Genomic DNA, 15,785 nt, shown 5'->3' on the forward strand with positions numbered 1-15,785 from the left:
TTCAGATTGAGCTTGCTCTCCACCTCCAATTATTTTCCATATGTATTGTTGTATAATCAATATTGTCATTTCTACTTCACATGCAACCCTTTTTCTCCACTCACACCTTCATTACTTCTTGCCTAGATTATTTCAACAGCCTCCCAATTGGTCTCCATAGCTTAAGACTCCTGGTTCATCACTCCTCCACTCTGCTGCCAGAGTGATTTTTCTTAATTAAAAATCTGCCCAAGTCATTCCCCTACTCAATAACTTATAGTGGCTCCCTATTGCTAGTGAAAATAATAATAATACATAAGCTCCTCTGTTTAACTTTCTTCAGCCCTTCACAACATGGCCCCAGTCTTTTTTTCCAGCCTCATTGTTCTCCTTTCTTGCATTCCGTGATCCAACAAAACTGGCCTTCTCTATGGTCCTCACATGTGACAATCTTTTCCCATCTCCACTAGCTACCCTGGATACCTGGAATGTGCTCCCTCTTCACCTCTGCCTCATAGAGACCTTCTCTTCCTTCCAGACACAGACCATTTGCTGCTTTCTAAATAAAGCCTTTTTAGATATCCTTGTCTACCAGTACCCTTCCCCTTCCCCAAACTACTATGAATTTAGCTTCTTTGACTTTATTTGTATTTATTTTGCACAGACCTATATAGGTTTCTGTTGTCTTCCCTATTCAAAAGTCTTTGTGAGCGGGGATTGTTTCTTCTATTGTTTTTGTATTCCCAGTGCCTAGGACAGGACTAGCACAATGTAGGTATCTAATATTGGATGGAATGCCTACTAGTGGCAGACACTATCCTAGGCACTTAGGATATAAAGACAAAAAACAAACAGTTCCTATCCTCGAGGAGTTTACAATCCATGGCAGGAAAACTACATGAAGACAAGCAAATATAAACTGAAAGCAATTTGAAAGGGGATTAGAACCAATAGCTGGGAAATCAAAGATGGCTTCTTTTAGGAGGTGGCTCTTGACTTGACCCTTGAAGGGAGGTAGTGGTTCCAAGTGTCACAGGGGGAGAGAGTCATTCTTGGCATAGGAGACGACTTGTACAAAGGCATGAAGGCAGGATATGGGATGTTGTATATGAGAACAGCAAGTGGGCCAGTTTTATTGGAAAATGGAGTACATGAGGAAAAGATGTGTGTGATCAGCCTGGAAAGATCAGTTTGAGCTAGATTGGTAAAGGCTTTAAGTATAAAACATAGGCAGTTTGTACTATTTTATCCTAAGGTAATAGTGAGCTACTGAGGCTCCATGAGCAGGGGAGTACCAGGGCAGATCTGTGCTTCGGGAATGTAAATTTTGTGTTATATGGAAGGTGGGTTGGAAAAAATGGAAACTGGATGCAGGGAAGACAATTAGGACGTTGCAAGGGTTCCTAAGAGAGGCGAGGGTTTGAATTATGGTGGTTACCAAGTAGAGCTATACAGGTGGATATGAGAGCTATCAGGGAGGTATAATCTATGTGACTCCCTTGCCCTGTATCTGTACAGTTGACTCTGAACCCAAGTGTAGGATTTTACACTTATCCCCATTAAATTTCATCTAATTTGGCCCATTCCAGCTGCAGATATCTTTTCTTATAATGTATACCGAGAGAACATAAGCTCCCTGGTGGCAAACAATTGATTTTTTTGTTTGTTTTGGCTTTTTGGTCTTCATAGGTCCATGCATACAGTAGGCACTGAATGAGTGCTTGGTTATTTATTCTACCTGAGCATTCTATCCAGCCTTCTTTTTTTGTCTTTGTGTGTCCAGCGTCTAGCACAGTCCCTTGCAAAGAGTAAGAGCTCAATAAGCACTTATTGATTGATCCAAGGAGGAATAGGACAAATCTGGGAGGTAGCGGTAAGAGGACTCTAAACCAATGATACAAAGGCATTTATTCAAAATCACACAAACAACGGTAGCGAAAAGATTAGAACCCAGATGTCCTGGTCTTTAGTCCACAAACACACAGCTACTCTGGTAGGAATCTACCTCCTACACACACACACACACACAGATTCAGGGTAGTGGGAAGAGTAGAATCATTCTGATTTATTCAGTGCAGAATATAGTGGCTCAGTTTACAGCTGTCCATGCTCTCTTACTCTTCTATGGTCTCCCGTATCCTTCCTTTAATACATTTGATCACCACCTCTTTGGGGACTAACTCACCTAGACAGACACATACCATCACTCTATCCCACCCCCACCTTCTGGAAGTACTCTTCTAGAAACCCTCAATCCAGGATAGGAGAAGTTCCATCAGGGATGTTTCTTTCATCCAGAAGGCCTTGTCCACTGTGGGCCTCATCTAACTTACGAGAGCGGTCACCGTCAAGTCAGGGGTGCCAAAAGATGGCCACCTTCTTCATCCACTGCTGCTGTTCCTTTACCTGTGGAGGGCCCCACACCTTCCCCCCACCATCAAGATCCAATGAAACTGAGTCACAAGTCCCAGGGGTATCTTTCCCTCCTTTAATTTCACCCTCCCTCCCCACACCTTGGAGACTCTTATAATGATTATAAGAAGAAGCTTCATGGCATAGGGGATAGAAAACCAGCTTTAAGAGTTAGGAAGACCTGGGGTCAAGTCTTGTATCAAGTATGGCTGCTAACCATAGGCATGTCATTTAACATCTTCAAGGTCTAGTCTCCTAGACTACAGTCACAGTAGGAGTTCCCCACACTGATTATATACTGTTGTTATTGTTCAGTTGTGTCCAACTCTTCATGCTCCCTTTGGGGTTTTCTTGACAAAGAGACTGGAGTGGTTTGCCATTTCCTTCTCCACCTCATTTTACAGATGAAGAAACTGAGACAAACAGAGTTAAGTGATTTTCCCAGGCTCACAAAGCTAAATAAGTGTCTAAGGTCAGATTTGAACTCAAAGAGATGAATCTTCCTGACTCCAGGCCAGGCACTCTGTCCATTCTGCCATGTACATATTAGGTATAGCCAAAATAGTAGTAGTTGTAGTAGTAGTAGTAGTAGTAGTAGTAGTAGTAGTAGTAGTAGTAGTAGTAGTAGTAGTAGTAGTAGTGATAGTGGTAGTGGTAGTGATAGCAATAGTGATGGTGATGGTGGTGGTGGTAGTGATAGTAGTAGTAGTAGTAGTAGTAGTAGTAGTAGTAGTAGTAGTAGTAGTAGCAGCAGCAGCAGCAGCAGTAATTTGTACTATTTGGGCTATCATAAACATTTCGTTTTATTTCCCCAATCACCTCCATGAGATAAGAAATGTTTTCAGCCTTATTTTGTGGATGAAGAAATTGACACTCAGAGAATAATGCAATTTGATCAATACCATGGTTAATTGTGACTGTGAACCTAGGGTACCTAACTCCTGGTCAATCTCCTTTCCCTCTTGTTTGAGGAAGGGGGAAGAGAGGGTAGAGAGGGAGGAGTGCCACCAAGACACAAATCTAATTTTTTTAATCAATGGAATGCAATTCTAGACACATCATCTCCCTACCCCCACCACCTCCACCCTAGTCAGGGATACATTTCCCAGTTTCCTCCCCAGCCTCCAACAGATAATAGGCACATAGGTAAAGTTCCAAGGTTCCTATGAGCCCTTAGAGGTCATCTATCCCTCCCCCTTGCTTCCTCACTCACCCCTAATTTGATGGTGAATCCAGTCCGAGAACACAGCCACCCTGGTATAGACGCCTGGTCTGTGGGGTTTTGCACAATTCCAGCCCCAGCTCACCACACCCACCAAGCGCCATATCCCTCGGTCCAGACACACCAGAGGACCTCCACTGTCTCCCTTAGAGACCCCAGGGGCAGACAGAAAAGGGAGCAGTTGGTCGGCTCTTCTCAGGAGAAGGGTACCACTTGTGGCCACTGCCACATGCCAAATGGCTAACGATCTGGAGCTCCTACCCCACCCCAATTCCTCTTTGGGGAGTCAGCCCCCACCCACAGGCAACCCCCACCTCACCCAAAGCCCCCTACAGGGCAGCCTCCCATTCACTGCTCCTTCAGAGGGCTAGTATCAGTGGTGATTCCCTGTAAATCACCTCTGCTCGGTCTAGTTGAATTAATGCTTCATATGCACTCATCACTTTCCCTGCCCCTTTTTAAAAAGGCCTCCACCCCCAACTCCTGTGGTGCCCAAAGCTCCCCAGCCTGGGTCCCCCTCTGTGCCAACCCCCCCAACCCCAATCTCCTCCCATCTAGCACCTGGCATGCATCAGTGTGCCCATCCAGGTAGCCAGCACAGAGCATCCGGGGAGTGATCATGCCTTTGTACGTGCAAGAGCTATTGCAGAGCTCAGGGCTGATCAGGGGGACCAAGGCGTTCTGGAGGGTGTTTGAGCCATACTCTGGAGAAGGCAGAGCCCCAGGCAACCATGGAAACAGAGATACATGGAGACAGAGGCAAAAACTGAGGCCGCAGTCTTGTCAGATGGGGGAGGGGCAGGGAGGAACAAAGGCTCTGAGTAGAATATTACTCTAGAATGTCTCTAGGCCCTGGACTTCCACAAATGGCCCGTTACAAAGCCACAGGAGGTGGTGATATTTTGTGGAGGCCCAGGAAGAGGAAGGAGTGAAGATTTAACATAGGACTGTTTTTCCAACGTGAATATGATGCAAAGGACGCCAGTCTAGTAGATCTGGCCAAAGAGGACATCCAGGAAAAGGAGATCTGGGGTACAGCGATATCAGTAAAAGGGGATGAATGTGTCACAGCCAGTCGGCTCACAAGGGGGTAGGGGATTCCTCCCAATCACCTCTTGTCCAATACCAACCACCCACCCTTTCTGGATCTCACTCACCTACATAAGAGGTTGTGGAGCCCCAGCCTGACACCCAGCATTTCGAGCCCTGTGGGAAATTCTGCTGCATTTCTGGCAGGCACACAGCCTGCACCGTGTCTGGAGAAAAAGGCCACAGGCTTTGTTTCCTACACTGGACTTTGCCACAGCTCTGACCCTCTAGCAAACCTAGCCTCTGTTTTTGTGCTGAAGACCCCTTCTGGTCTGGAGGGACAGGTCAAAGGGAAATCTCATCAGGCGAGGGGTCCCCACATATTTTCCTGATGGAGTGCTCCTTCTTGTTTCCCACAAAGCCTTAACCATCAAAGCAAAGCCTTGGGAGGAGGCGAGAGTGAGGGGAGGCTAAGAATGGAAGTCACCCCTGGGGTCTGACGATTCACTCCACGGAGATCAGACAAGTACGGTTTCCAGCTCTCTTGGCCAGGGAGCCCCATTGTAAGGGGATAAAATAATGTCTACTCCATCTCTTCCAATCCCCCAAATCAGGTCATCGATGCTGGGGCTAGTCCTACTCTGAAAATGGAAGCCAAGAAATAGGGTCTCATTCACATGTTAAAAGGCTTCTATTCCAGCACTGGTTCCCTGTGTTATCCCAACTGGACCCCCACCCCAGATAAGGCATCCTTCTCTCTCCAAAGGGAAACCTCTCCCCACCTCACTGGAAGGGCCAGTGCCCATCAGATCATGCCTAACTTACTGGAGAAGTTCAGTGGGGTCTGGAGCTTCAGCAGAGCAATGTCATAGTCATGTCTCTGCTTGTGGATTTTAAAGAGAGGATGCAGGATGATCTTTTCCACCATGGCCCCAGTATGTGGTACGATGTCGCCGCGGTTGACAATCCCAACAAAGATCCTCAAGCTGGACATGTGGGGCAGACTGCATTGGACAAAGAGATGATGCTAAGCACTGAGCACAGGGCACAGATGTAACAGAATGACCGTGATGCTGGGGGCAGAGGCAACTGGACAGGAGGAGATCAGTAGGTCCTCTCGGCAGCAAAGTCCAAGCCTTCACACATCTGCATCCCCACATCACCAGGCACAGGAAGCTGCAAGGTAACCTCAGAGGTCATCTGGTCCAGCCTCACCTTACAGATGGGGAAACAGAACCGGTGAGTTTACATAACACAGGCAGTTGGCAGGGATTGATCAGAAGCAGGATCTGAACTTAGGTCTTTGGATTCCAGAGTCTGTGGGCAGGGGAGAGGGGTGGAGATCCAGAACAAACATTTAGCAAATATTTTATGATGGCAGAAATACTGGAGAACTCCAGCCCCTCAATTTGTTACTGAATCATCACTGTTGTCATCACCAACCAAAAACATATTAAGTCCCCAAAGAAGCACTGTGATATAGTAGAAAGAAGAGTCAGGAAGCCTGGGTTCAAATTCTGGCTCTGGGTTCAAATCCTGACTCTGCCAATGAGTAGGTGGGCAACCCTAGCAAATTACCTAACTTCTCTGAGCCTTATCTTCCCATAGATCCCATAGATAGATCCCTATCTCTCTAGATCGTTGAGAAAAAGGAGAAAATGGGTTGGAATTGCAAAACTGTAAAGAACTACATAAATGGAAGGGATTTATATAAGCATTCCCTCCAAGTACAGCTCAGATGTCACCTGCTTTTCTGACCCCACAGTTTCTCTCTGTCTCTCTCTCCTCTCTATCTCTCTCTATCTCTGTCTTCTTCCCTCCTTCCTCTGTCTGTCTCTTCCTCTTCTCCCTCTCCTGTCTGTCTCTCCTCTGTCTTTTTCCCTCCTCATTCTCCTTCTTCTTCCCTTGTCTCTGTCTACTCTCTCTCTCCTCTCTTCTCTGTCTCTCTCTTTCTCTGTCTCTGTCCCTCTCTCTGTGTGTCTCTCTCTGTCTCCCTACTTCACATGATAAAAATTGCTTTGTATATAATTTGCATTTACTTAATCTATGCTTGTCCTATCCCCTCCCCACAATAGAATGGAGGCTGGGGACAGGAATGGTTTCATGGTTTATTTTTTTCTCTTCAGCTCCAAGCGACTGACATATTGTAGGTGCTTAAAAATATGTTGAATGAATTGAAATTGATTATGATTCTCATTAGCATTCTTGAGAGTAGGGATGATTTCATTCTTTGTATTTGTATCTCCAGTTCCTAGTACAGTGCCAGACACACACTTAATAAACACTCATTTAATGAATGAATCATCATCATTACAAGCATAGTAAAAATTGCATGTGGCCCAAATCTAAGCACAGCACAAAAAGGACTATAAGCCCTAATGCTACCCTCTAGAAGTTCATTATCTGCATCAGATACACCTGTATAGGACATAATGACAAGAGAAACATGGCACCCATCCACAAATGAACAGAAAAGGATTCCCATGTGCTCCACAGCTCAGGCAAAGGTTCTTTAAGGGAATGCATGGGTAGTCTCTGGAGACATACCTGTAGACACAGTGGGCTGCAGTCACTACCCAACTTGGAGACAGCAGAGAGCCTCCACATAAGTACTGGGGACCCTTGAACATGCTGACCTGCCAGGGCCATTGCCCAAGGACAGCGGAGGTGCCACCAATAATCCGGGAAGTCAGGTGTTGGACCCCACACTCTGGCCATAATTGGTGGGAATGCAAAAAAAGGAAGAGAGAGGCAAAAGTTGGTGCCAGCACCATCACTGAGCGCCTTGGGGTGGATGGCCAAGGCCTCTGGGGTCATGGAATGTGCGTCTAGATAATCCTAAGACTTCATTAACCACGCTGGCATCTCTAGGGGAATGGAAAAGGTCTCTTGTTCATTTCAGCCCCATCCACCAAGCCCAAACTTGGCTTCCCTTTATGGGCCGCCATGTTTCCTCCTGGCAAAATCTCACCCCTTTCCCCCCTTCCCCCATGGACTATTAAGTCTACAAAGAGGATCATCTGGTAATGGAGAATTGGTCACAAATCAAATGAGATCCTTGTGTGAGACCAGTACACAGGTAGACGAACACAGTCACTAGATATACATAGAGGTGAACAGCAATTACATCACTAGTAAACAGTTTATACCAGGGGTGAGGAACCTTCAGCTTCAAGGCCACATGTGGCCTTCTAGGTCCTTGGGTGCAGCCTTTTGACTGAGTCCAAGTTTTATAGAACAAATCCTTTTATTAAGGGGATTCAGTCAAATGGCCACATTTGAGGACCTAGAGGGCCACATGTGGCCTCGATGCTGCAGGTGCCCCACCCCTGGTTTATACCCTTATGTTCTACACATACCCTGAATTGTAAGGAAAAGGAGTTTTCCCATTACCTAACCTAGGGCTCTGCACACAGTAGGGATTGATGGATATTTGGTGAATCATATATGTTGAGTGGTTGAAACTACCCCCTGCTCCCCAGCTGGGACACTAATGGGGGGGGGATGCCTGCCAAGGCCACCCATTTCCACATCCTAAGGTCCTGCTCATTCCTCTTCTGGGGGCTGAGATGTAACTCACCTGAGCATTTGAGGGAGACAACCCAGCCCAAGGCACAGCTGTGCCTATGAAGCAGTAGGGGTTAGGAAAAAGAGGCGTCAATGTTGGGACTTCTTGTTCATACCCAAGGGCTCAGGGCCCTTTATCTCACAGCAATAGAGTCACCGTTTAAGCTCTTGTCTAAGTGGATAGAGCACTGGACCTGGAGTCGGGAAGACCTCAGTTCAAATCCAGCCTCAGATACTTACCCACTGGGTGACCCTGGACAAATCCCTTAACCCTGTTTGTCTCAATTTCCTCATCTGTAAAATTATGTGGAGAAGGAAATGGCAAACCACTCCAGTATCTTTGCCAAGAAAACCCCAAATGGGTTCATGAAGAATCAGAAACAACTGAATAACAATGAAAGGCTGTCCCCTCCCCCCTCAGAAAAGGGCATCAGAATGGCCACACACCTTCAGTACAGTGTTCAACCAAAGCAAAAGCCACTCCTGGCAGAGAGGGTAGACATAGGCTTGAACTATTTATAAACAACTAGATGGTGTAAGTGGATGAAGTGCTGGAATTGGAGTCAGGAAAAAAAGATCTGAGTTTGAATCCTGCCTCAGACACTTACTGCATGGCCCTAAGCAAGTCACTTAGCCTCTCTGTGACTCAGTTTCCTCATCTGTAAAATGGGGAGGTTGGTTTCAATAGACTGTAAGATCACTGTTGGCTCTGAATCTATGACCCCATGATACTATTTACAGTTTGGGCATACACATAAAAGAGATACAGGGCCCAGCCACAGGCACATCACAGGTCCAAATGATTCCCTGAGAAAACTCTACTTTCCCTTAGTCCCAATTGAATTCAGCCCCATCAGCCAGAGATTGGAGAAGTCTCACTTTTGCTAGTCCTCACCCAACCCTAAATTAATCTCTTTTCTCTCCTCCCCCACAATCCTCCAGTTCGCCATCTACTTCCACTAAACTAGAATGTTTCTAATCCCCACCTTGAGAAAACAAAAAGGTGTCCCCTATTTACATACTTAGGTATTTACTTATGCCACATGTATTCACTCCTTCCTCTCCTATAGATCCTGCAGAGGAGGAAGAATCTGGGAGAGAAAGATGTGGGGACAGGCACAAGAAGTGTGGGTATCCCACTCACTCATAGTTAGTGGCTTGCGGCATTGGTCCTGGCCAACTTCCAATATTCGGGAGAATATCTTCCAGGCCTAGGTATTTTTCTCTTCTCTAGGCAGTCCACTGATCTTGCCAGGATGGGGAGATTTACCTCTTTCTTGAGAATTACCTGGATCTTTTGCAATTTCTGGTTGGCAATCTCTGCCTCATCCCTAGATGCCCCTGGTGGCCAGGCACCACTCCCTCCCCTTGAAGAAAAAGAGGGCTCTGTGCCTGAGATCTCCAGGAAAATGGGAAAGATTCCTCCTGTTGACCCGATCCCCTTCTACTCAACCCAAACCCTACCTGTGCTGCCACATGTCCTCCAAGCGACCCCCTGATCCAGGAAGAAACTGAAGAAACTCCTGAGAACTGTTGACCTTGATATCAGTCAGGTTCACTCCTTTGTGGTGACTGAGTCTTGACAAAAAAAAAAAAGGTAGCCTTAGTTTAGCAATAAGAAGAAATGGGTTTAAACTGCAACAGAAGGAATATAAGTTAGATTTCTAATGGGGAAACATTGAAACGGATGGCAGAGTGAGGAAGGAAACAGATCCTTCCTCTCATGCGGTCTTTTTAGTGTCATTGTTGAAAATGACATAGATTCTCAAAAGTCTGAGCCAAAAGGCAAGAGAACATGCTAGATGACCTCAGCACTGGGGCTCATCTTGGAGAGAAATGGAAATATGGGACAAATAAAGGAATCTCCCCACCTTCCGGTCCTCTCTCTCTGTTCCTCTCCTCCATTTCCCCGGCCCTCCTCCACTCCCACTCTCGCCAAGGTACCTGAGATGTCCAAGGTGTCTGCAGATCCAGGTCCCTAAAGCAGGGTTCCAGCCCTCATGGCATACCAGAAGCCAGCCTGGCCATGCCCTTACCTGCACTTCCAGTAAGAAGTTTCTGGGGTTTATTCTGAAAGATACTGAAACCATAGCATGAAAAACCACATTGTTGCCTGTGCTCACCAGCGTTCAGGAAGCAGGGAAGTCCAGGCTCTCTGGAACCTAGCAGTGTCCCCTAAGAGTCTGGACAAGTCGGTGCTTGATGGGGTTGGGGAGAAAAGCCTGGGTACAGACATCTATCTGGGTTATTCTGGACAGAAACTGGCAGGGTGTTTTCCAAAGAAAAGGCAAAATGCACAAATTAGAGAAAATCCGCATCCGCAAGCCCCAGGCCCTAGCCCCAATTTAGGCCAAACAATCTACCTGTCTCTAAGGGAAACCCTGTCTCCCGATACAAGAAAAGAGGCCATCTGTAGCTTAATTTTCTAACCCTCTAAATCTTTCCTAGGCCCCAGGTCCTGGCTAAGGACAAGCTGCAGGGAAAGACAAGATTGTCCCCAGAGAGCAATGAGTCAGCCCAGACAGTGATAAAAGCCAGAATTCATCTCCTTAAGGACAGGCCTAGCTCAGGGTCCTGTCCCTCTCCACCCTAACACCTCCACTTCCCCTCCCTCCCACCCAGGGAGCCAGGGGGCTTTCCATCCATCTCCATCCTTGACGGTGGTTGATGAAAGTAGAGCCATAATGGAGAAATGAGACCCAGAATTCTCTTGACTTGCATCCAGAATCCTGAATGTAAGGGAGAATCTTGAAGGAAGGATTTCCTATAAGCACAGACTGGGTGAGCAGGACTCAAGAAAGAGGGAAGGTCACCCACCTGACTTGGAGACTGTTGGGGTGAGGGGACTCTCTGTACAACTCATGACATTATTTTGCTGCAGGGTCTTCCACAAGGCATTTGCCCTGAAAAGCAGGACTAAAGAAAGAGGTGAAAAAGGAGGGGGAGAGAGAAGGTCAGGAGAGGCCCAATGACAGCCACCATGGACAACCAGAGAATTCTAAAATGGGACAGGCATCCGAAAGAGGACACTTCATCCCTGGCTCTGTCCAAGGCAGTTAGGTGAAAGTCTTTCTCCCATTCTAGCAAAAGTTGCTCCATAAATTCTCTGGGTCAACCATTAATTATTCAGATGACTTACAGCCCTCACTGTTGAAAAGTTTCTCTTCATGCCTAACCCAAGTCCTTCCTGCTACAGTTATAATCCATTTCCTCCCACTCTCTTCTAGGTGAAGACAAGGAATAATCCTTCTCCCCTTCCTCCTTTAGTGACTATCTCTCCCAAGTACTTCCTTTTCCCTTCACACCTTCCCCCACCCACCCACCTACCCTAAAGCTATTCCTTTGTCCCTATCCTCCCAGTCTTCCTAATGGATCAGAAAGGACTATTTTAAGCCTAGGAAATCATGAGGCAGGCTATAGCTCAGGGCCCTCAGCCTCACAGACAGTGTTACTATTCACCTTATCACTGACCTAGAAGCCAGGTCCCAACGCCTATCCCAGCCATCAGCCCAATGGTCATGAACAAGATACACCCACGCCTTCCCCACCTTGGAAGGGTCCTGCGACCATCAGGGGAGTCTGTAAAAAGGAGCAGAGAGAACCTGGGACCCCAGAACCCTGACAGCCCAATCCCCCCAGTGGGGCCTTAAGCAAGTAACCTTGCAGGTGCCCCTCTGTCATGTCCCAGGAATAGATGAAATGGGAAAAGAGAGGAAACTCAGTTGTCCCTCTTCTAAGCAAACTGGACAAGGGAGCTTCCTCTCCTTCCATGTCAGGAATAGGAAGAATAGGAAAAGTAGACTAAAAGGGGGAGGAGATGTGAATGAACAAAGAAATGGGATGGCATTTAATCTATCTGAACTTTGGTTTCCTCATGTGTAAAACGGTCACAATATTACCTGAATTACCTATCTCACAGGGTTGTGAGACTCAAGCAAGATAATGTATATAATAGGATATAATGGCCCTTTGCATGTGTATAAGCTAGGACTCTGTCCTGCCCTGCCCTTCTCTTCTCTCTATCTTCTCTCTTTTGGTGATTTCATTCCTCCCATGGGTTCACAGGACTTCCAGATCTAGATACCTGGCCCTCACCTCTCTCCTCAGTTTCAGTCTCCCATTACCAACTCCACCTGGATGTCCCAGAGGCATCCACACTCAACATATGCAAAACAGAAGTCATGATCTTTCTTCCCCTTTTTCTAACTCTCCTGTTTCTGTTGCGGTCACCACCCTTTTTCCAAACACTCAACTTTGAAACGTCCAAGTCTCCACTGACTCTTCTCATTCTGCCCTTCCACTACACAGTCAGACCAGCCTCGTCAACCCTGCTTTTACAATTGGTCTCCTATCTGTTCCCTGCTCACAGGGCTCCCACCTGAGTTCAAGCTGTCATCACCTCTCCCTCCCAAACTGTTGCAATAGCCTCTAATGATTTCCCTGACATAAGCTCCTCCCTTATCGATCCATTCTCCACACAGATGCCAAATTGACATCGACTATGTCACTCCCATACTGGAGAAGTATCTGTGTGTCACTATCACCTCTGGAATAAAAATACAGAAACTTCTGTTTGGCGTTTAAAGCCCCTCACAGTCCGACTCCAGCCAATCTTTCTAAGCTAATTTCACACTATTTTTCCTCATGTGACCTATGCCCCAACTTAGTCACTTGCTATTTCCCTGTGCCTCTGCCTGAAGGCACCCCCTTCAGCTCTTAGAACTCCCAAATTGCCTGGCATTTCCTCTTTCTATTTAGCGTTTTGTGTGTGTGCATGTTACTTTTTCCAATCAGAATGCAAGTTTCTTGAAGGCAGGCATTATTTCATTTTTGACTCTGTACCACCAGCACCTAGCATGTTGATTTTCACACAGTAATTGCTTAATGTTTGCTTAATTGGATGGAAGTGCTTTATGAATTTTAAAAAGCCATTATGGAGGAAGAGGGGAGATGGAAACCTGAAAGATCTGAATAGCCCACAGACTATTCTAGTCTAATCCCTGACAGTTGTCAGGTCAGAAAAGAATGGCCAGCATGTTATGCAGACCCGCCACCCTCCTCTACCCCTCAGGCCTCCTTCCAATGGTGTGCTCCTCGAATTTCCCACTGTCCTCCCCAGCCCTGTCCTCACTGAATTCTTCCTGGTACTCGACTATCTCTGGCCATCCTTCAGCCTCCTGTCCAGGGCTTCCCGGCACCAGGCTGGCCTCCCCTCCAGGATGCCCTTCCAAATCATGCTGGTCACCCAGATTCACGTTCTAGGAAGAAAAATAAATTAAAGATACATAGAACTCCCTCCCTCCATTATCAGCCTCAGACTCTTACTCTTGACATTTTTGGCAGTCTGGTGAAGCCTCTATATATGGGCTTCTTCTCAGAAAAATATTTTTCAATTTATAAAATAAAATATGGAGGGTTACAAAGGAAACCAATTATATTGATAATAATTGCTAATAATGTTCATAATAATATAGTGAAATATAAATGTAACCTATAATATGTAAATATATTATAAATATTCAATAAATATAATATGTTAACAATAATTAGTAAATAGTGCTTTAAGGTTTGCAAAATGCTCTACAAATATTATCTCATTGATTCTCACAACCATCCCATGAGGTGCTATTACTAACCCCATTTTACAGATGAGAAAACTGAGCAGACAGAGGTTAAGTGACTTGCCCAGAGTCACATAGCTAGTAAGTGTCAGAGGATGGATTTGAATTCAGGTCTTTGTGACTCTGGGTCCAATGCTTCATGTAGCTGCCTCAGATATAACATTCTTGAAATACAATTATCAAAATATTTTCAAAAATAACTTCAAACCCCCCCCTCCAAGTCAAGAACCCCAGGGAGTGTCCAAAGCCCCCAAAGCTGTTGTTTGGTGATCGTTTTCTTCATGTCTCATTCACCACAGCAGCTGCTCCAAACATTTTCCCCCATCCCTGAGTCCCCAGCCCCACTCTGTGCCCCTCACTCTTAGCGGATGGCTTGACCGCCTGGTCTTGGGAATATGTCCAGTCTGTGCATCATATAACTCTTTACCCTCCCTCTTCTCCACCCCAGCATTTGTCTGTAACCTCACCCATTCACTAGACCAGAGGTTCCCAAACTTATTTGGCCTACTTCCCCCTTTAAAAAAAAAAATTCCTTAGCGCCCTCCTGGAATCTACTTTCTTAAAACCTTTAATGGGATTTTTTGAAAGGTGAGTCATTTCAAAAATATATAAAATATTTTTATGTGACACCTTAAATTTAATAATTAATTTAATAATTGAATAAATTTAATAATTTATTGAAAATTTGTGGGGGGTTTTCCCTGCACCAAAATTTTGATGATGCAACATTGCATCACATAACTGTATAGTATGGTATTATAAACAAGTCATTACACCCACATATGCTTGTTGGTGCATGCTGGACTTCTTGAAACCATAGGACATGCTCGCCTGCCAACACTTGCTTGTTAAGACCCGTCAGCAGACTTGACCACTGATCAGTTATGGCTTGCCTTTTGTGTGTTCATTAGGAAAATAATGTAATCACTACAACTTTAACTCTGTTACACAACAGATGAAACATGTTCAACTGGTTTTTCAAAATTTTCTGATCTCTTTCTCTCTGCTTCCACCACCCCCTTATTTTTATTCAATGCCCTCAATTGCCCCCAGGCTACTACCACCCCCCTGGATCGTTCCAGCACCCCCTAGGGGGCGTATGGCCCACCTTGGAGTTTACCTCTCCCCAGGTTACCCAGCCCCTCCCACCTTCTCTGGTTCTGTCAATCTCTTCTCTCCCCTGCCTCCATCCTCTCTGCCCACAAACATGGCCAGGCCTCCGCCACTCTCAGACCCTTCTCTTCTGTCCATGGATGGAAGCCGTTCCTCTTATCAAGGCACATATAAAGTTTTTTGGGGGAGGTTCCCCTCGTTGTAAACCCGGAATGCCAGTTTCCCTTAACAGATCCAGAAGCACAGGCCCAGCACAGGCATCCCCCAGAGGGTCTGAGGCAGGGGGAGGAGCCAGCCCCTGGGCTGGGAGGGGCTCAGGGCATGTCCGTCATCCCTTCTCTGCCAATGAGCACAGAGCTAGGGACAGGCATCCCCTCCCCCTTGTCAAGGGACAAGCCCAGCAGGGGGCCTGGGATTCCGGAACAGGAAGAGAAAGCCCCTGTGCCTGCCGATTAGAGGGGGCTGACACCAGAGGGGGTCTGCTTAGAGCTGGGACGGGTCCAGACACCTGCCTCTAGCCAGGCCCGGAGGAGTTGAGATGGTTACTAATGTGCCTTAAGCACAGCGGCTGCCCAGAGAGAACTGGATTAGAGGGGGTCTAAAGGGAAGGGGGAAGAGAGAAAGAAATAGGACCCGGTCTGGCCCTTTATGATCACTGCTTCCTTCTCCGCTATTAACACTTTCATCAATCATATGGAGAGAGGAATAGATACCTGGATGATCATAGCGGTGGATGATACAAACCTGGGAAGCATGGATGATAAGCATGGATGACAATCAGAACCCCCCAAAAAAAGATCTTGCCAAGCTAGAAAATTGGGCTAAACCTAATAAGATGAAAT

The 15,785-nt window shown here is 46.3% G+C and overlaps 1 protein-coding gene across 1 annotated transcript; it reads right to left on the reverse strand.

Moving 5' to 3' along the window:
• Positions 1 to 2,326: 2,326 nt before the first annotated feature.
• TMPRSS5 (transmembrane serine protease 5) lies at positions 2,327 to 14,655 on the reverse strand. The gene is given in 13 exon segments (XM_078146190.1): positions 2,327 to 2,403; positions 3,605 to 3,758; positions 4,175 to 4,317; positions 4,775 to 4,819; positions 5,468 to 5,646; positions 7,190 to 7,352; positions 8,223 to 8,266; positions 9,674 to 9,787; positions 10,154 to 10,289; positions 11,027 to 11,125; positions 11,681 to 11,788; positions 13,341 to 13,467; positions 14,611 to 14,655. Coding segments are annotated over 13 exon segments (1,434 nt in total).
• Between the last annotated feature and the right edge of the window lie 1,130 nt (positions 14,656 to 15,785).

Source organism: Phascolarctos cinereus, unplaced genomic scaffold (genome assembly GCF_003287225.1).
Source record: "Phascolarctos cinereus isolate Bilbo 61053 unplaced genomic scaffold, phaCin_HiC Scaffold_726;HRSCAF=1367, whole genome shotgun sequence".
In the NCBI taxonomy this organism is placed as follows: domain Eukaryota; kingdom Metazoa; phylum Chordata; class Mammalia; order Diprotodontia; family Phascolarctidae; genus Phascolarctos; species Phascolarctos cinereus.